The sequence below is a fragment of the Amblyomma americanum genome, chromosome 11 (assembly GCF_052857255.1).
Source record: "Amblyomma americanum isolate KBUSLIRL-KWMA chromosome 11, ASM5285725v1, whole genome shotgun sequence".
Taxonomy (NCBI): Eukaryota; Metazoa; Arthropoda; class Arachnida; order Ixodida; family Ixodidae; genus Amblyomma; species Amblyomma americanum.
Window position 1 is genome coordinate 43,567,224 of NC_135507.1, and position 20,724 is coordinate 43,587,947.

The 20,724-nt window shown below is 50.6% G+C and overlaps 2 protein-coding genes across 2 annotated transcripts; both read left to right on the top strand.

The window, feature by feature from the left end:
* The first annotated feature begins 1,270 nt into the window (after positions 1-1,270).
* Positions 1,271-10,785, top strand: LOC144109583 (high-affinity choline transporter 1-like). The gene is made up of 7 exons (XM_077642403.1): positions 1,271-1,496; positions 2,251-2,358; positions 4,195-4,350; positions 4,893-5,041; positions 6,244-6,393; positions 9,265-9,394; positions 10,484-10,785. The coding sequence occupies exons 1-7, from the start codon at positions 1,271-1,273 to the stop codon at positions 10,783-10,785; spliced, it is 1,221 nt and encodes a 406-aa protein (XP_077498529.1).
* Positions 10,786-11,662: 877 nt separating this feature from the next.
* LOC144110906 (high-affinity choline transporter 1-like) lies at positions 11,663-16,627 on the top strand. Its single transcript, XM_077643972.1, has 4 exons — positions 11,663-11,856; positions 13,727-13,946; positions 14,590-14,806; positions 16,073-16,627. The coding sequence occupies exons 1-4, from the start codon at positions 11,670-11,672 to the stop codon at positions 16,331-16,333; spliced, it is 885 nt and encodes a 294-aa protein (XP_077500098.1). The 5' UTR covers positions 11,663-11,669; the 3' UTR covers positions 16,334-16,627.
* Positions 16,628-20,724: the final 4,097 nt, after the last annotated feature.

Below are 20,724 nucleotides of genomic sequence, written 5' to 3' on the forward strand. Positions count from 1 at the left end.
CAGTTTCTCTCACAGAAAATTAAACGACGAAACATAGATGTCGGTAACAGGATGATTGAAGGGCAGCCGCTTGAGTCGGTAGGTAGCGTTGGGTGCCTCAGATGGGGCTGTAATCCGCGTACACTCGAGAAAAAAAAAACGCTTGGGACATCACGCAAGCTAAACAGACTATATGACAGTAATGAGAAAACGAGAAGTCTAATTTGTTTTTGCGCTATCTACGTTTTGAAATTTCCCTGTCAGCCCATAGCGTCCTATAGTTTCCATTCCTGGGCATCGGCTTAGAAGCGGCCGTTCAAGCAATATCAAGGCTACCTGTGCTCCCTGCGTGCAAACTGTGAGGAGGGCAGGAGAGGGTTTCACCAGTTTCACTACGCGCCAATGGGCCCGTGCTACTTCAATCTCTCTGCCGCCAGCGGGTTGTCTGTGATGCGAACACCTCATGGCCAGCGGCAAAACTAGGCGCGCCGCGATGAGCCAGGCGATGAACGAGGTTCCAGGTATTTTCCGATGCGAGCGCCTCTTCGTGGCGAGCGCCTCATTCATAGCCCCACGCGTACTTTTGCCCATCACCGAGAAGCGGCACTCGCAGCTTTGACGAAATAGGGTGCCTCGATGCCAGCGCCGCCGAACGGTTGGATTCCAAAATATTTATTTCGTCAGAAGGCAAAACGGAGGTCGTCCGTGCTAGGTGCCTATCAGTCACGTCTGACAGCGTCCTGAGTATCATATTCAATGGCCCGGGCTTGAACGCTCAGGTCTGTGCGTACCAACACGGCCTCCCATTTCTCCTCTTTACTTTAGCAACACTTGCTGTTGGGCTAGTTGGTTATCCATGAAGTCCGAAGGACCAGCGCACAAAAACAACGGACAGAGGAGAAGAAGGACGACGTAGACAGAAGCCCTTCTGTCTACGTCGTCCTTCTTCTCCTCTGTCCGTTGTTTTTGTGCGCTGGTCCTTCGGTACTCTTTACTGTTCAAAATATGTGATACTAAGTGGCTATTTCGCCACATAGTGTACATTCCGGGTCGTAATTACCGGGAAAGAATTGACGAAGAGTGCGACGGTGAGCATCCTTTCATCTTGGCGTCGATGAGCAGGCATGGAAAATACAGGAGGTTATGGTAAACCGCTGTGAAAGAAAACGACAGGTGATCATACGGCACGTGCCATATTACTTGAAGAGAAGAAGAAGAAGAAGAAGAAGAAGACGTGCCGTTCGGTCATCCATTCCAGAGACGTAGATCAACACCTCGCTGGCCGACCGCGATGTCGCTCTACATGTTTGCGGCGCTCTGCATATATTACCTGCTGCTGACTGTCATAAGCGTGCGGGCGAGCCGCAAGATCCGGGAGGCGCCGGGGGGCTCCCGCCGTGGCAGCCGCGTGTGGTCTCGCGGTGTAACCGCCCTCGACGACACGGACAACTTCCTGCTGCGTTTCTTCGTCAGCGACCGCAGGATGCCGCTGGCCATCGGCATGACCTCCATGACCGGTACGCGGGGTGACCTACTCCGCTCTGCAATGTAAAGGGGAACTTTCGATCGAGTGACCGCACTCTGCTCAGAGCAGAACAATGCATCGGGCTATGGAAAGAAAAGTGATAGGTGTAACGTGAAGAGACCGGAAGCGGGCAGTGTGGGTGAGGAAACAAACGCGGGTTACTGATACCCTAGTCGAAATCAAAACGAAGAAATGGGCTTGGACAGTGCATGTCATGCGAAGGCAAGACAAACGCTGTTCCTTAAGGGTAACGGAGTGGATTCCAAGAGAAGGCAAGTGTAGCAGGAGGCGGCCGACGGTTAGGTTGGCGGATGAGATTAGGATAATAATAATAATAACAATAGTAATTGGTTTTTGGGGAAAGGAAATGGCGCAGTATCTGTCTCATATATCGTTGGACACCTCAACCGCGCCGTAAGGGGAGGAATAAAGGAGGGAGTGAAAGAAGAAAGGAAGAAAAAGGTGCCGTATTGGAGGGCTCCGGAATAATTTCTACCACCTGGGGATCTTTAACGTGCACTGACATTGCACAGCGCACGGGCGGCTTGGCGTTTCGCCTCCATCGAAACGCGGCCGCTGCGGTCGGGTTGATATTAGGATGCAGGCATAGGGTGGGCGCAGCTGGCAGAGGACAAGGTTAATTGGACAGACATGGGATAGGACTTTGCCCTGCAGTGGGTGTAGTCAGGCTGATGACGATGGAGCGTGAAGTTGGCGACTGTAACGCACTCTTGCGGCATTCGCAGCGACGTGGGTCGGAGGCGGCTACCTGAATGGCACCGCCGAGGCCGTTTACCGACTGGGTTTGGTCCGCTGCCAGGCGCCGTTCGGATACGCCATCAGCCTGCTCCTGGGTGCGTCCCATAACCTCCTTTCTCTCATCCTTTCTTTTAGTTTGTGCACGTCCAGAGAGCTCCTACATTAAGAGCAGTGTGCGCTCAAGAACGATTTCTTTAACTGCTGGAATAAGTTTGAAAATTTGCATGGGAAATAATCGTCCAGAGGAAGGAATATCGAACATAGACACTCTTTTCACTAACGTCTACGGAGCAATCATTGGTTGAATGCAAATCATGCGTTTCCTTTCCTGCTGAAAGCACGTGTGCTACCTACAACGAACGCTTAATATAACGAAATGCCTTTACTCGAATCCAGCCTATATTTGCTCTCTCATCGCACAGTTTTCCTGACCCCCATGCTGCTGCTGCCAAGATACGCTTGCATCGAATTCGCTTCATTTGGGGGCCAGTTCATTTTAAGCAGCGTCTGCTGCATGTGGCTGCGTTGCTGCGAAGCGCACGGGCTAGTCAGCCGGTCGATGCGGCGGAAAATGTAACACCTCTGCAATATCTTTGCGCTTTTTGTAAATGCCCGGGTAGTGGCACAGCGTCTAAGAGAAGGACGGGAGATAGGTAAAGCCGGTGTAACGCTCTGCTGCCTTCTTTTACTACACAGTTCATATACAGATCATTGAAACGATTAAGAAGTGCGATCGACGTGTCTCTGCCCATTTGGAAAACACAACATCAAAATTTCTGTAGTGCCAATAGATTTTCTGTAATGTGTTTGACCGAAAACGTGTACTAAGAGGAATTTTTGTAGGAAGAACAGAATTTTGTGTAGTTAAAACATAAATGTAGTATAGAACTAGAGACTACAGAAGTGTACTGCAGAAATATTTTGTCGTTTTTATGACACTGTTCTGTCTATTTTTTTTTTTTGGGGGGGGGGGGGCTGGGCATCTCAGATGGCGCTGGTCTACTTGCTACTGAAGCTCTCGAATGTTTTCTTTACCAGCGCTACCACCAGCGCGGCGACGCAGGTGAAAGGCACGGCGAAAATGTAAAGGGTGGCACTCAAAAGAGAATTTCCAGCGATTTTCTTTCGAGGGTCATGCATTAGAACGAGGCCAGATTCTCTGTCGAAAAACAACAGAAAACTTTGTCATCACAACAGAATTTTTGTAGTATTTTCTGGGCCTAAACTTCTAGTAACAACAGAAATGTTTGTCGTAACAACATTTTCTGTCTTGTTTCTTTTCATAGAGACGGAAATACAGAAAAATACAGCAGTACTACAGAAACGTTCGTCTTTACGACGAAAAAATTTGCCCTATTTTGTTCGATATTCTGTCCTTTTCTTTTCAAGTGGTTCCTGCTACTGCTTCTTTCTTTCTTTCTTTCTTTCTTTCTTTCTTTCTTTCTTTCTTTCTTTCTTTCTTTCTTTCTTTCTTTCTTTCTTTCTTTCTTTCTTTCTTCATCATCTTCCTATTGTTTCAAGCTTGCCTGGTTAAAATGAGTAATCTGTGGTCCTCCCCTGCACGGCCATGCATGCTGTGTAGCACATGGTGCAGTGCTGACATATATGCAGTGCATGAAGTGCGGACTCCTCCCCTGCTCGGCAGTGCATGCCGTGTATCACATAATCCAGTGCACGCAGTGAGCACGCATATGCAGTGTGTGCAGTGCGGACAGATCTGAGTACAGCAGTGCGGAGATACATGGCTCTTCTGGAACTGCCGACACTGTGGTATCGCGTGCCCTACACATTAAACAGAAAGGAGTAAAAAGGGAGTGAACGGTTTTATAGCGCACACAATTTTTTGGAGGGGCCGACATCCCCGTCAAACTTCGCCTGAAGTGTGACGGGGATGTGGGCCACTCCATCCGTCTAATGGCCGACGCACGCAGGCGGCGCGTACTTCGTGGAAAAGCTGGGCCACACGGGCGCCATCACGCTGCTGGACCCGTTCCAGCGCCGCTACGGCAAGTGGATCAGCCTGCTGCTACTTCCGCCCGCCCTGTGCGGAGAGCTCTTCTGGACGGCCGCAGTGCTGGCAGCGCTGGGTGAGGGCTTTTAGCGCACCTCCTTAAGAGGACCGAGTGCCACCGTCCTGTCGGTCGCGAAAAACTCCCTGAATGAGCAGGAGCTCCAAATTGTGATGCGTTAGCATTAGAAGACCCACCGTCAGGGAAAAGTGGCTCCGGTGTCCGATGGCGTAGGGCCATGATGTACACTTCCCACCTGCCGTTGTTGGAACACGGCGAGAGCCACCTGCCACCTTTGGTAGGTGACAGTCAAGAGAGGCAAATATTCGTCTCAACGCGTAGGGGAGAGATTGGAACGTGGTTGCCATGGGAAGCGCCCCCCCCCCCCCCCCCCCCCCAGAAAAAAAATATATAAAAATTACTGAAATTGATAATGACTACTAAGGACTACGTATGACTCAGCAAAAATGGCTTAGGAAAGTTGAAGTTTCCAGTCCTGTTCTACTTGCGATTACCTATAGTCTATAGTATTTTGAGACCGCGCCACACTGGTGACCCTATTGGCCCTATAGACCCGATTGCAAAGCTTGTGTTGCCTGTGGGCTGTTTGCCCTGTACAGGCTCGGCGGCGCACGTGCTATTGGAAGTGGACATCACCACGGCCATCGTGGTTTCCGCTGCAGTGGCGCTGCTCGTCACCAGCCTGGGAGGGTTGTACGCCGTCAGCCACACCGACAGCTTCCAGGTGGCCATCATATGCGTGGGCCTGGTGAGTGCGCGAGAGAGCTGGCGTCCTCAAAAAGGGGACGTCGCATTGGCAGGGGGCAGGGGGCGCTCGGCTACTGATCCGGAGTTCCCGGGTTCGAACTAGACCGCGGCGGCTGCGTTTTTATGGAGGAAAAACACTAAGACGCCCGTGTGCTGTGCGATGTCAGTGCACGTTAAAGATCTCCAGGTGGTCGAAATTATTCCGGAGCCCTCCACTACGGCACCTCTTTCTTCCTTTCCTCTTTCACTCCCTCCTTTATCCCTTCCCTAACGGCGCGGTTCAGGTGTCCAACGATATGTGTCACAGATACTGCGCCATTTCCTTTCCCCCAAAACTATTTATTATTATTTTTCGCATTGGCAGGGTAGAGTTTGCATGACCTCATTCGCCTGCTCATGTGCGATCAAAGGAAATGAAACCGGTTTCACACGCGAAAAACTGCCAACGACTGCTACAGAAATTGATCTCCAGCCATTTCTCTCACAAACGCACGCTGTCTGTCTAGGCTTTATATCCTTCATTTAGTACCACTACTTCACCTTCCAGTTCTTCCAGGCTAAGCTGTACAACACGGATTGCCTATCATTCTTTAGATAGGGCCAGGCTTGCGGTGTATGCTGGGTGTCCCTGCTGAAGGCGACCAAAATTTAAAAAAAAGACGGGAGTGACCTGGGCCAGTGATGTCAATTGAGTAATATTGAGTGTGGCATGACCTACTCAGCAGTATGGATTTCTACCTGCAAATGTACTTAGTAAAGTCTAATAAGTCAACGATTAGTTACTTAAGCAGTAATTATTTTATTGTTCGTTCAATTCTGGAGGAATTACTAGTAATTCACCATTTTTTTATTCGTTTCGAACGAGCAGGCAAAAGGCGTTATACAACACCTGACTAAGGCCTGCCCTCCTTTCGTGAGTTACTCGAATTAATTAACGAAATTGATTACCTTATTATTTAATTATGTTTTGTTTAGTAATTTGGTCATTTAAACTTTCCACTAATTAATCATTACAAATATTAATTACACTCTTACTGGATGGTCGACAGTTCATGAGGACACGCGCTGTTCACACTTCCTGTCCGCAGCCCGTGGTGACACATCCTTTCCGTGCCACTCATGAGGCAAGCAATGTTTTCGCATTACAATTCCGCTGCTCATTGGGAACAAATGAGCGAATAGCGGCGATCTCTGACTCTGCAGTGGGCTTGCGTACCGTTCTGCCTACGGAGCAAAGCGCTGGGCAAGGCGCCGGCCTCGGACAGCGACTGGACGGGAGAGATTCACGTCAAGGACGCCGGACAAATCGTGGACGAGTTCGCCGTCACCGTGCTTGGAGGGATCCCGTGGCAGGTAACTCGCACAGACAGCGCAGCAACCCAGCACGTCAAGGTTTCTTAGAAGGCATGGTCTGTAAACTATAGCATGTCAGGGATGTACCTAGATGATGCTCAAAAGTTACGGAGGGCTCTTCAAACTGCTTACGTGCTTTTCATTGCGAAAGCCTTGTTTTTTATTAGCGCGAAAGCACTCATACGCTCGCTATATATAACTATATTTAACAGCGAATAATTTATGTACCTTACGTGTTTTCTTTGTTTATTAAATCTCATTTATACATGTAACCCACCTCTTATGTAACACCCCCAATCCCGGGGGCCTTTAAGGTAATAAAGTAAAGTGACCAACACCGGGCAAGAATCTTGTCACCGTACGTATACGTACGATCTTACGCCGTCGCCTAGCAGCACGAAGTTACCACTGGAGCTTACCCGATTAACTCGTGTAAGCTCGGATAGAAACAGCCACCTGGCATTGCAGTGGCGCATCACTTAACCGCTGCGCCATTGCGCTGGTTGTAGTATGAGGACTAGCCGCCATCTAAAAGTGTTTAGCGTAGAATGACCAATTCTGCACATATGTTCATGTTTCCTCTGAAGATACCACGTCATACCCTTAAGGCGGAGCTTAAGTGCCCCCTCTCCAATTGAAGAATGAACATCTGCTTTCACACGTCTACTCGGTTTAACCCCAACGAATATTTTTTAATTACCTTTTAGGTACTTATCTATTTCAAAATTTTCCTCTTCCTTTATGATGACACGCCTACTCATTGGGGAACTTGCGCTGAAGTTTGCGGTGCCGATTGCAGCGCCATAACAGACTGCCCAGCGAGAAGAGCAAGCAGTTTTGGGTAGTATTATTACTACTCTTCCGCGCCACCTTCAGGCGCTTATTGGCGTGAGCCTCCGCGCTCTGTCGAAGGCGCACGTGCCGTGCGTCAGCTACGCCGACAGAAGCTAGGCAATGAATGCTGTCAGCCAAACGCGGGTATCTAATCACTTAGAATGTGTTCTCGCGTTTGCAGCGGCCTAAGCGGCTGACAAAAGCAGTTTTGAGTCACAGAGTGAAACAACTGCAGTGCCACATTGGCAGTGCAGGTTAACCATAGCATACAATCGTAAGGCATCGCATATGCTAGGGTCACTTTTTTTCGCTAAGAAGCTATGCGATATCGTGGCTGTTTGGTAGCGTTTCCGCTTCGCAATCTGAATGTGCTGGGTTCAATTCCCTGCACGTTCAGAAGCAAGTTTATTTTTTTTTGATACCACGTGAAGTCATCCGAAATTTTTGGGACCACTGTATCATGCGCGGGGCAGCGCCCCACATTTATTTTCTATTCTGTGTTTCGTAAATAGTGTATATTACCCCTACTCCTATCCCTTCTTACTATCTCTCCTCCTTTCTTTCCCTCTCCCTGTCCTATCCCTCTCCTTTCATTCCCGCTAGCCGCAGCCCAAGTGCTTCAGGTTTCGGTGGCAGATGCCACGGCTAGCAACATCTTTTCCTTCCATTGTTATTTTATTTATAAATAGCCACTAACAACAACGACACTGCTGCTGGTCTACGCCGATACCGGGTCTCGTTGCCGATCAACCATATAATGCTTTCGCATTAGGATATAGTCTTTCGCGGAATCTTGAACAATTCACTCTCTCGTCATAGCCAGCAGCTGTTAGCACGAAATACGCAGCAGGAAAGGCGTAGCACATTGCAGGGCGACTCATGGATCGCGTTACCCGCTCTGAACTCTTGGAGCTTCCGTCTTCACTCACCTAGCTCTCAATAGCGAGCAATAGCGGGATCGCCTACTTTCGCAGCGTTTGGTTTGTGGCGGCCCCCGCGGCCAGTTTTCTTCAACATGCACCGGGGTGACTCAATGGTAGGGTGCTCGGCTACTGAGCCGGAATTCCCGGGTTCGAACCCGGCCACGGCGGCCGCGTTTCGATAGAGGCGAAACGCAAAAGGCGCTCGTGTGCTGTGCGATGTCAGTGCACGTTAAAGTACCCCAGGTATTCGAAATTATTCCGGAGCCCTCCACTACGGCACCTCTTTCTCTTTAAGACGACGAGGTAGCTTTTTGGTTATGGCGCACAGCTGCCGACCCGAAAGAGGCGGGTTAGATCCTGTCCGCCGAGGTCAAATTTCGATGCAGGCGAAATTCTAGATGCCCATGTACTTTGCGATGTAAGTGCACGTTTAATATCCCCAGGTGGTCGAAATTTCCAGATCCCTTCACTACGGCGTCTCTCATAGCCTGAGTCGCTTGGGGACGTCAAAACCCCATAAACCAAAATCCGCTTTCTATCTTTCTTATTTCACTATCACCTTCCTCTCTTCTTAAACGGCGCGAGGTGTTTATCGAGAAGTGAGATAGTTACTGCACCTTTCCTTTCCACAAACAATACTCATTTTTCAAATGGGGCATTACCAGCTGTCGCTGTGAAACGAGCGACGAATACGTACACGGAACCTGCTTTTGTACGCACTTTTGGTTGCGACTTACTGCTCCGTTCCTCCTGGTCGAAGTGTCATGTACAGCGTGTGCTGCAAGTACTGGGAAACCACCGAACATCCCGGCATTTCCTCCCTTCATGGCGTATGCATTGCGTGCTCGCCTGGCACACAGAGAGACTAGGTTCAAACCGCAATGCCGGCGAATTTCTTTTTCGACTATTGACCTGGAAGACGCGGGATCTCGGCCGCGGCGGTCACATTTCGATGGAGGCGAAATTCTAGAGGCCCGTGTATACTGTGCGATGTCAGTGCACGAGAACTCCAGGTAGTCGAAATTACCGGAGCTCTCAACTATGGCGTCTCTCATAGCCTGAGTCGCTTTGAGACGTTAAACCCGATAAAACAACACCAAAGCTTCTTCCGCAGGTGTACTTCGAACGAATGCTGGCGTGCGACAGCATGTTTGGTGCAAAGATGATGTCCTACATGGCTGCGTTCGGCTGCCTTTTCCTCGCCATTCCGCCCATGGTCATCGGTGCGGTAGCCAAGACGGCCAGTGAGTGCTCTTACTACCTTCTCTCCATGACCGCCAGTTTTCTTCGTTCGCTTGTTGTCTTGCCTGTAGCGCATAAAAGCGCCACTAATGACACAGCCTGTGTCGTCACTCTGATGATGCCTCCTGGCGGATAGCCTTAAGGCTAACAGAGTGGATTCCAAGAATAGCAGAGGACCGCAACAGGTAAAGTGAGCGGATGAGGTTAAGAAGTTTGCGGGCATACGGTGGGAGCAGCTGCAAAAGACAGGGTTAATTGGGGAGACACGAGAGAGGCCTTTGCCCTGCAGTGGGCGTAGCCAGGCTGGTGGTGATGATGATTATGATGATGACGGATTGGCTTGGATCCAGGTCCTACGGGATCTTGCGGGGCTGCATGAAAAACAAATGCACGCGCGTGGCGTGTCTTCGTAACAATGGCTGTTAAGAGCTTCATTCCACCAATTCTGGTAGATGCCGAGGTAGAAAGAACCTTCAGTGCGGCCTGCACTGCATGATAACCAGCCAGCTTTTTTGCACGTATTAACCAGAATGATCTAGTCCTTCCCTTCATGCACTTAGCGTACGATAGACACCTGATTTTAGTTGCTCGCATTCTTTCAAATCATGCGCCAGACTTTGGACTACATGCTTCATCACGTGAAATTCGCCACGAACGCTCAATACTTTATAACTGAATTTATCGTCGATGCTCTTTTGGTTTCGGTTTCGGTTTCATCAACCGAAATACAGCTACGAAGCGTTGAAGTGTTTATATCTCGTGACGAGCACGCACAAAAGAAACTGCGATATGTTCAGCGGCCTCCTTCAATAGTTGGAATTACTACGAACGACGTTTCAGAGGTTGTATCGCAGTTATTTCCTCGTCTTAGGTTCTCTTAACACTATCATATCATACTGCTATCATAGTTAGCTATCATATCGCAAAGGTTTTCTGCAGGGGCAGCGGCTCAATGCTAAAACGTTTGACGATGGCTCCCGTCCCTACGCAAGAACCAACAAAATGTTAACGTTATTAACAACAAGGTGTCAACAAAATGCCGCAAGCAAAGTCTCATGGGATACGTCGTTGGCTCGCCGCCTCTCCCGCAGACTTCACAGCCGCGGGCTACCCGGGCTCGCACAGGCTGAGCGAGCAGGACAGTTCGGCCGTGCTGCCGTTTGCCATGCGCTACCTGACACCGCCGTTCGTGTCGCTCCTGGGCCTGGGGGCCATCGTGTCGGCCGTCATGTCCTCCGCCGACTCGTCCGTGCTCAGCGCCTCGTCGCTCCTCACCAAGAACATCTACTACGCCATCATCAGGCCACGGGTGAATGAATGTGTGATTCTTGCCACACGCGAGATACCACTACTGGATATTCAGCGTGGGCACGTTTACAGCGCTATGCTTTAACGCGACAGCGTTAAGGGCCCCGTGTCGCAGAAAAGCCGGCGTCGTCGGCGTCGGCGGCGTTGGCCGTGATCGAAAAATCTCTCCTCCTCCTCCTCGCAATGTACTCCACTGCCGCGTGCGACGGCAGCGCCTCCCGCTCGTCTCGTTCAGGCGCAGTGGGGCCATGCGGGCACGCAGGAATCACGCGGTGAGCGGCGAACAACGCAGCGCACATCCAAAGCACGTTCACCACGAAGCTTGCGGCTTGGTACCCGTTCGTTCGGCGCGGAAGCTATGCTGGCGTTCGGGGCATCGGGTTTGTCGAGAACGATGTACCGACGAACTACGACTGCAACTTGAGTCCCGCGCGTTTCGGCAAGCCGCCTGGCAGCGCTTCTACGTGGTTTGGCGCTCTGCGCGTCCGTTTCACCGTACGCAGCAGAGCGATTCGTCTAACGGGCGAGGCGTCGCGCCGAACGGTCGACGGCGTGAACTCCCTGGAAGTGCTGCAACACGCCGTCGCGTTGCACTCTTAAAGGCGAAGCTTAAGCGTCCTCAAATTTTTATAACCAGGCCCTTCTAGTCCTCGCTGTCGTCGTCCGCATGAATTTACGCCACCGCATATTAAGGTCACGTGACCACTGTCTCGCCAACAGAGTCATAATAAAGTCCTGCCGCCGCGGTAACTGAATGCCAATTGCCTTGGCTAGGCGATCTTTTCATTAAACAACGGGCCGGTAAAAAGACTAATGCTCCTCGAGACCAACCATATAAGTAATGAACGAGAAAAATTTCAAAATTGGAAAGATTTGCAGTCCTAGGTCCTCGTCCCTGGTACTCCGGATATGCCCAGGGATGGTCGGTGCATGGTTCGCTTAACGATGACGCAGGCGAGCTGCACCGAGATGGCCGTCGTGGTGCGCGCCGCTGTGTGGCTGGTGGGGGCGGTGGCCACCGTGATGGCGCTGAGCGTACGTTCGGTGTACGCCCTGTGGAGCCTGTCGGCGGACCTCGTCTACGTGGTGCTCTTCCCGCAGCTCCTATGCCTCTTCTACCTGCAGGAGTTCACCAACACGTACGGACTCGTCTCCGGTGAGGTTCATGCGACTCTGCAGCGTGTGCGAGGTTTCGCCCTGTTATCGCGGCAGAGCAACGCTCCAAACTGTATATTATGACACTTTGGGGAATGGTTAGTACCGACGCCACGCTCAAACTACGGGAAGCAATGTCTTAAGTACACAATTCCAACACCTTTAAATTGTTATAGATCGGCCCGCTTTGATCATTTCACGTCATCGTACAGGGAACTCTGGCTGTTGTATACGATTTCAATGTAATGATATCTGACGGTGTTATATCTGTTTTTACGTCTCTTTCATAAATGCTCAGAGGAATATGCGAATGAGAAACATGTGAGAGAAGTATTTGTACAATGCTATATATGAATGAAATATGTGCTTATGCATGCATGCATATGTGATGCTGCCTCTCTGCCTAAATAATGGTTCTAGACCTGTAAAGCTGTCAAAGGACAGTTTTTATACTGTTCCCCGGATGTAATGTTTCCCCTACAAGATGGAAAATAAAGAATTGAACTCATTTCAATTCGGTCCGGGGCGAAGAACCTTGTCGCCTGTTCGATGACGACAAGAGGTTGTCACCGAACACCAAACGGTAAGACCAAAACGTAGTGTATATCAGTCCGCAAGGTCAATTCAAAAGAACTTAGTTCTAAGCGAACATCATTGACAGATGTCCGCATGGCTGAGTTTGTGAAACGAAGGGTTGTAAAAAGAAGCCCTAGAATTTCGGGACCAACTCGATCCCTTCCTCTGAGGCGGCTAAATGTGGGCAAAACATCCACGTAGCACACAAACTCGTGTGAACGCTCGGCTGCTTCCTACCACAGCCCCAAAACGGTGCATCCAAACCGGTTGTTATCTGCAAGATTCCTTGTGCCATGTGGCCTGCCTCGGACGTCAGCTAGACAGCGAACTTATTTGGGCGAAATACTCAAACACAACACAACAAATAGCGTCCTCACAATGAAGGCCTAAAAGATTGTCCTTGCCGAATACACAGAGCGAACATGTCACGAGATCTCTACACTCGACAGCGTGAGTGTCCTGCTTTACGGGACCACTGAGAGGAAGCGCGGTGCGCCCATTCAATCTCCCCTGAAGGAGGCACTGAGTTGGTTCCTGAAACGTCGGGAATTTTTTTTTTCCAAGACTTGAATGGTGCGCTTTCGCACGGCCTTACGAGTAGTAGTGCAACACCGGTGGCGCCTGCTTTGTGGAATCTAGAACAAGGGCGCATATCTCAACGCGCCGCCAAAATTTTACATAGCTGCGAGTACCGGGATCGCCCGGACACACGTGTCGTCATCTGGACCCCATCACACGCGGGACTAGAGGGAAACGAGGCCGCAGACGCCTCAACCCGCGCGCTCAATCACCGGGCATCGCTTCGACACTCGCCGCCTGAGGTATCAGAACCTTGTCCGGCTGTCACTTACAAAGAAATTATTCAATTATATTAAATACAGCATAGCCGATTTCATCCCCCCTGCGAAAGGGCTAACCAAAAGCGAGGAGCTTTGGCTCCTTCGCTTATATGCCCACAGGGCACTGTTCCCGACAGTGCTGCTATATTTTAATCCGGCTTTTAACGGGGTGTGCCCGCATTGTGCGTGCGCGTTTTCGGACGTGTACCACAAGGTGTGGGCCTGCCCCTGTAACCCTGCTTACACCCCTTTCTCCTCATACCTGAGAGAAGTGGGAGGCTTCCCTGCTCGGCGGCTCTACGTTAGAGAGTCAAAGAGCTCTCATCACTAGGGCCCGAGCGACGAGGGCTCTTTAACCTATTATTTGTAACGGGCTGGCCCTTAAGGCCAGTTACTATTCTGTATTGTAAATAATCGTCAATAAATGTTTTTTATCACCACCACCACCACCTCCAGGGGTCGTGATGGGCGTGGTGGTTCGAGCGCTGTGCGGGGAACCGTCCATGAGCCTTCCCGCACGGATCAAGCTTCCGATGTACGACGACCAGACGGGCCAGAAGTTCCCCCACCGGACGCTCTGCATGGCGCTCAACCTGATCACCACCGTCGCCACTTCGCCGCTCTGGGAGAAGCTCTTCACGCAGGGTTTCCTTCCCAGGTCTCTGGAATGCTGCAGGTATTTACCATTCCAATAAGTGCTTCATGGGAGTGTTGAAGGGGATTCTTGCCAGCGAAAAGAAGATGTACACACAAGGCAGAAAAACGCAGGATAGGAGCTGCGTTGTTCTCTCTGGCAGACACGTCCTTTTTCGGTCTGGCATTAATCCTCTTCAACATGCCATACCACCAGGCCCACCATTCAGCCTTGCTTCATTGTCGTCGCTATATTGCTCTCTATAATTGTGTGGTTTGCAATCAATACAAACTCGTTCAGCTTTCTGTTCTTCTAAGCTTTATTTTTAGTACTTTAGGCTTTGCCTCACTTTTGACGGCGTAACATTAATGACCCAGCTGCCAGCGCCTGTTTTGTCTCGTCTTTTTGCAATTTTTGTTTTGAGCGCCATGATGCACAATCAATGTCAACTTTAGACAGCGGGGCGTGCTTACGTTGTGTTGACACAGCGGTGCCATTATTGGCTTCTTTTGAGCTTAATTCGTTCCGGAGACGGTTTTATGTATACCTAAATAATACCACACGCCTTAAGGCGTAATGAAGGTAATCAGCGTAATAAAGGTAATCACCGTGTCGCTATTGCTGTCAACCCTGTGCAGTCTTGTTCATCCAAGCTTCGTGTCCCGTGCCGCTCCCCTGCTCGCAGGTGCTTTGCGGAGCCCGCCGAGCTGCCAAATCGCTCCCACGCGCCCAGCAGGACCCCGTCGGGATTGGGTGGCGAGCACGGGCTGTCGATGCAGCCCACGCCGCAGTCGAAACACAAGGAGGCAGCATCGGAGGACGGTCCCGCCGCCACCAAGGGTGCCGTCGAGGTCTCCGCCTCCCACGAGTCGAAGGCATCGCGGAGGAGCTCCAGAGTGTCGGTGAGAGGGTAGACGAAGAGTGTAATAAGAAAACCGCTTGGTACCAGGCACTAAAAAAAATATTGTAGAGCTGGGATTACCGGCTTAGGGCAATATAGCTTTGGTCTAGCCATACAGCCCTGCCATTCTGCCGTGGAACCACTCTCAGGCTGCGCACTCCTTCGTCTCGTGATAACCACACTCTAAACAAAAATACACCTATATGGGAGTAAAAGGAAGTAAAGTGTCCTCTAGCGCACACCTTTTTATAAAAAGGTGTGCGCTAGAGGACAGTTTTACTCCCTTTTTGCTTCCTTTGTTAGAGTGCACCATCTTCCATGGCAGCCACCCTCTTGGTTCTTCCTGCGGCAGCCACCCCCAGGTTTCGCATTCCTCCGCTCTCGCCCTCCTTACCTCCGACGCCACTGGGCCACCCGCCGCTTCCCACCACCTCTCTTCATTCTCGCACTTCCCTCTCCCTCCTATTTCTTAAGCATGGTGAGCGATTTTCTCCTTTCCACTTGGCCATCCGCTATGGCTGGCAGATATAAGATGGCTGGCAGATATAAGATGGCTGGCAGCTATAAGTTGACGTGCATGCTTCACTCGTGAGAAGGATCATGTAGCAGAACTACTGTAAACTTTTCCCCAAGAAATTGCTCCCCGTGACGTTTTAATCGTGATAGTACACTCATTATGGCTTCCTACAGAGCGTTTTATTTTGGATGGAGTCAGTATTTATAGCTCGAGGTAGTAGTTCGGATGTACTAATTCCTGCGGTTTAACTAGTAAAGAAATACTGCACAAATAAAAGCTGCACGACCCATGGCACTATGTATAACAGGTTTTATCAAATTCTAAGTTCAAAAGGTAAGATAGATTAAAAGAATCTAGAAAACAGACAAGCAAAGAAAAAGAAAACGAAACAAAAACCCTGCTGGTCTTATCGCAGCCCTAGCCATCAGCAGGGCTGTTAACCAGGAGAGTTATTTTAGGAGAAAGGAAAATAACGATTACAAGGTTTCTTGCTGCGTTGGATTAGCTAATGTCAGTGGAGGATGTGGCAAGCACCCTGCTTCACCGCCCTTTTTTCTTCCACGTTCCCATTTCTGTCTGGCGCAATTTTCAACTTGCAACCTGCCAGCGAGCCCATAATTCTTATCGCAATAGAGAAATTGAGGCAGCAGATATGATGGTTTCGAAAACACGGTGTTATCCATTTAACGATGGCGTTATACGCAAATGCTGCGACTGGGCTTCTGAGGCGGTCGCTGTGCGCTCTCGCAGTTGACGTCAGCCTCGATGTGGGACCCGCTCAAGACAGCTGCGGGGAGTCCTTCGAGCAAGAGTGCGTCTTCCAAGACCGAGGACGCGCGGAGTGCCAGGGATGCCCCCGCTTTCGTCATTTACTCGACGGTGCCCAATGTGGACCAATCTGTGGCCGGTAATGTGGACGCACAGGCGGACGACAGGCCGCAGAAGGCGCCCAAGGCCAAGGTCAAGAGGAGCCGTTCGAAGGTCATAAAGCCGCCCAAGAGAACCCTCTAAGGATCCGCGACGGAGGACGGGTCGTCAACGACGGGGTTCGACGAAGAATGGCGTCACTTCCGGTGCTGAAGCCTATGTGTTGTGATGTGCCGGAAGTTGATTGCTAGTCCCCCCCACCCGCCCCATGCCCGTCGTTTTCGCATCGGAAACATATTGACGACGACCCGTCAATTGCCATCCCCGAATAATACGATGTATTCATTGACTCGTCGTTTTGACATTTTTTACACCCTATCTCATTCTATAGCGCGCACATAGTTTCACTGAAAGTTGCATATCTATCTCGCTCACCATTCTGCCGCTGATCACTTTGTTCCTTTGTTTTTTTCCACGTGCGTCTTTAGCCGATTTTGATTGACCAACAAATATCATGTCTGCTTGCTTTTTGTTAAAGGTTAAATCCAGCAATTTTCTGACTGTACTCAGTCAATGCATGATTTATGTATGTTGTGAACCCGCAGGCGCTTCTGACACGCGCCGTGCTTATCTTGTATACGAGGTTCACCGATCAAGCCATCAGTTATCGGCAGTGGTCTCGGTGACGTCACTGGTCAAGAGGCTATAAAAACTACTAACCCTTAATAAACTCCTTCGTTCTTCGCTAACCACTTGTCGATTCACCCCAGTGGCGACGAGAGGCCCCCCGCCGGGCAACTGCCTACACCATGGCGACCCACGCTGGGCTGCCGGGTTTCGACGTAGCGGAAGACAGTTGGGAAGCCTACGAAGTACGTCTAGAGTCATGTGTTGAAGCTTGCAGAATCGATGACTCGAAGAAACGACGGGCGCTTCTAACGGCAGCTTTAACTACAGCAACAGTCGGCAAAATAACGGGGCGTTGCGCTCCGGCCGAGATTCAGCAGCTCGCCTACGAGAACCTGGTCCAGCTACTGACAGCATTTTGCGCCGCGGGGCAATGAAATAGCGGAGTCATACAAGTTCTTCACCAGGTATCAGCGTCTGACGAAACGACTGGCTTTATATGATTTTATTGCCGCCATAGGGAAGATGGCCTGCAGTTGCAACTTTGGCGACTCAAGGGACAGGATGCTACGAGACAGACTAGTTAGCGGCTTGCGTGACGCTGGAGTTCAGTGAGCACTCTTGTCAAAATCGTCGCTGACGCTCAAAGAAGCAGAGGAGGCAGCTTTAGCAGCAGTAATGGCCGGCCTCAACGTGGATCACATGGATAAGACAAAGGATCATGGCAACGCTCACGCTGCAGAGAGCAAACTGCAGGTTTGGTTTGGTTTATGGGGGGTTAACATCCCAAAGCGACCCAGGCCATGAGAGACGCCGTAGTGAAGGGCTCCGGAAATTTCGACCACCTGGGGTTCTTTAACGTGCACTGACATCGCACAGTACACGGGCCTCTAGAAAGTTTCCTCCATCGAAATTCGAGGGCCGCGGCCGGTATCAAACAAGGTCTATCGGGCCAGCAGCCGAGCGCCATAAGCACTCAGCCACCGCAGCGGCGCAAGGTGCAGGGTCCACCGCATTACCGCAAGACTCTTTCGCATACTCCATCGATACAAAGCGGAGATTTCGTTCGCCCGGGTTGCGGTAACACTGGTCATAAACCAGCGAAGTGCAAGTTTCGCTGGGCGGGGTGTTTTCGCTGCCGACGCAAAGGACATCTAGCTAAGATGTGTGTATTGCAGCAACCAGGAGTGGCACATTGCGAAGAGCATTCTTCAGAGAGCGACGACGAGAGTTTTCTACTAAATGTGTACACTGCGTCTGATAACCAGGTCAAGCTCGTGGTTCTCACCTTCTGCTGGAGCGGAATTCCGCTCAAGATGCAAGTATACACCGGCTCACCGGTCTCTATAATTACGAGGGAGACATACTGCAGGCATCGGCATGTCCGGCCTGCGCTCCGCGAGACATCTTTGCAGTTGTTCTGCTTTCTGGGCAAGCTTCCCGTTACAGAGGAGTTCATGTTTCATGTCTCGTACGCGGGTGAAACACTGGAAGCGACGCTAACCGTGCTGCAGTGTGCCGGTTCGAACTTGTGCGGACGCGACGTTATCAGCGCATTTGAACTTCATGGAAGGCCTGTGCTGAGCGTTGCCGGCGAGGCAACTACGGGTGAGAAACATTTTTCACACCAACCTTCGGTTAGCGCACTGTTAGAAGAGTTTAGCCATCTGTTTACACCTGTTATAGGGAGCATTGGTGGTCCCGCAGTTCATTTCCGGTTGAGTGAAAATGCTCAGCCGCGATTTTGCAAAGCTCGTTTAGTGCCATATGCAATGCGAGAACAAGTGTCTCAAGAAATAGACCGACTTGTTAAAGAAGGCATTCTCTCGCCTGCCGACAGTGCGGACTGGGCCACACCTCTGGTTCTCGTTATCAAGAAGAATGGATCCATTCGGCTGTGTGACAATTTCAAGGTGACCGCGAATGCTGCATGTGTCACGGAGCAGTACCCATTGCTAAAAATACCGGATATTCTTGCTAACCTAAATGGGGGTGAAGTCTTCAGAACCATCGACTTGAAAGATGCTTACAGTCAGTTGCCGCTCGACGAGGAAACCAGGAAGTTCTTGGTTGTAAACACTCGGAAAAGCCTGTTTTAGTCTAATCGACTTAAATCGGCAGGCGCTACTGATACGTGCCGTGTTTATCTTGTATGAGGTTCACCGACCAAGTCATCTGTTATCCGCAGTGATCTCGGTGACGTCACTGGACGAGAGGCTATAAAAACTACTAACCCTTTATAAAGCTCGTTCTTTCTTCGACAACCACTTGTCGATTCACTTCAATGTAGTTAACTGTTTTCTCACCATGGCACGCGAAGAACCATAGCACGGGAGTGTCAAGTGCTCACTTCCTCTTTTTTCGTTCAAATGGTAGTTTCATTTTGGATGTCTGGCTCATTCTTTTCACCGAGACAAAAGAGCGATGTATCAATTTTCTTGGTTATTATTCTTATGCCTTGGATTAATACTGTCTTCAAATTTCGCGAGTAAGCAAATTCGCTGAAAAGTGCTGAAAGTACGGAGAGGAACAACTGAAATTTTGTAATTGCTTTTAACTGCTTGCGTGGCTACAGAAAGCACATGTCATGGTTTACAGCAGGCGGTTTCCAGAAGTTCCCTATTTACCTATGACCTTTGTGCTAGCTAAAGCTACGATAGCCGTGTTTTGTAAGCGTGACCAACAAATTTCTTCAGTTTCAGTGAAAATGAGAAGGCTTCGCGGCAATGGTCATTGCGGCGGCTACCGGCGCCAAGACAACAGCAGCGAGCGTGCGGTGCACGGACGCCACAGACGCCAGAGGAGGTTGCCATCGCTCTGGCGATCTCCGAGGTCGACTGTCGCACCGTGCTCAGCGACTCGAGGAACGCCGTGCGCAACTTTGCCAAGGGACGAGTGTGCGCACCGGCGGCCGCCATCATCGGCAAGCTTCAGCTCCAAGACCGCGGCAGCACTATCCGTATCAAAAAGGTTCCCGGCGCACGCGGGAGAGTGTGCATCCTCGCCGAACCACAATGAGACGGTCCATTCGGCGGCGTGAGCCCTTACCTTCCGCGCCCCCGAGAGGGACCGTTCCGTGTGGTGGTTCGAAACCAAGGACCGAGTGACCAATTACGGCGAAGTTACTCGAAGTTTTACCGCCTAGCCCAACGGACAATGCCACCTCCACACCCGGTACTCAGTCGGGAGGAGGCCGTCATCATAAGGCAGCTGCAGACAGGGTCACACCTCGCCCCGGCAGTGCTACACGTGCTTCACCCAGAACTCTATCCGAGTGGTGTGAGCAATGGGACCGGCGGACCAATAGCACATCATGTGGGACTGTGCTACGTTCCCGACCGAAGCTACCTCCAGGACATACCCGCCCAAACTTTAAAGAGCAGTGCAGTCTTCAGGCAAGGACACTCAACTATGGGCCGTGCACCAGACCTGGGGTGCACTCGAGAAGCACAAGCCTCACGACCCACCACAAACGGGCTGAACTGGGGTAGTGAAGAGTAGGGCATAACCCCGAGTCGACGCTTGGCCAACGTCACGACGCGTTAAACATCGGTTGCCGGAATTTCAATAAAGTTATTCCTATCCTGTCCTATCCTATCCTGAAAGACGGAAAAACTTTAGCGCGATAGTGGAACGAAGTATTGCCAACGCGTGCATTCGGAAGTTGTGTATGAACGTGAGGCACCCTGTCAGAAGTGGCAAAAGTCTAGCATATACACTCGAAACCTTCAGTAAATAGCCACCCGCGTTGAGCGGCATCAGCATGGGATATGACTGCCTTTCGCGATATTGTTCAACAATCTCTTGCTTAATGTAAAGTTTTTTATGAAGAGGTGTATGAAGCATCCAGTGCTAGGCTGCTCTAAATGGTGTGTTTGTGTGACGGCGACTGCCGGTAATAGGGGTAA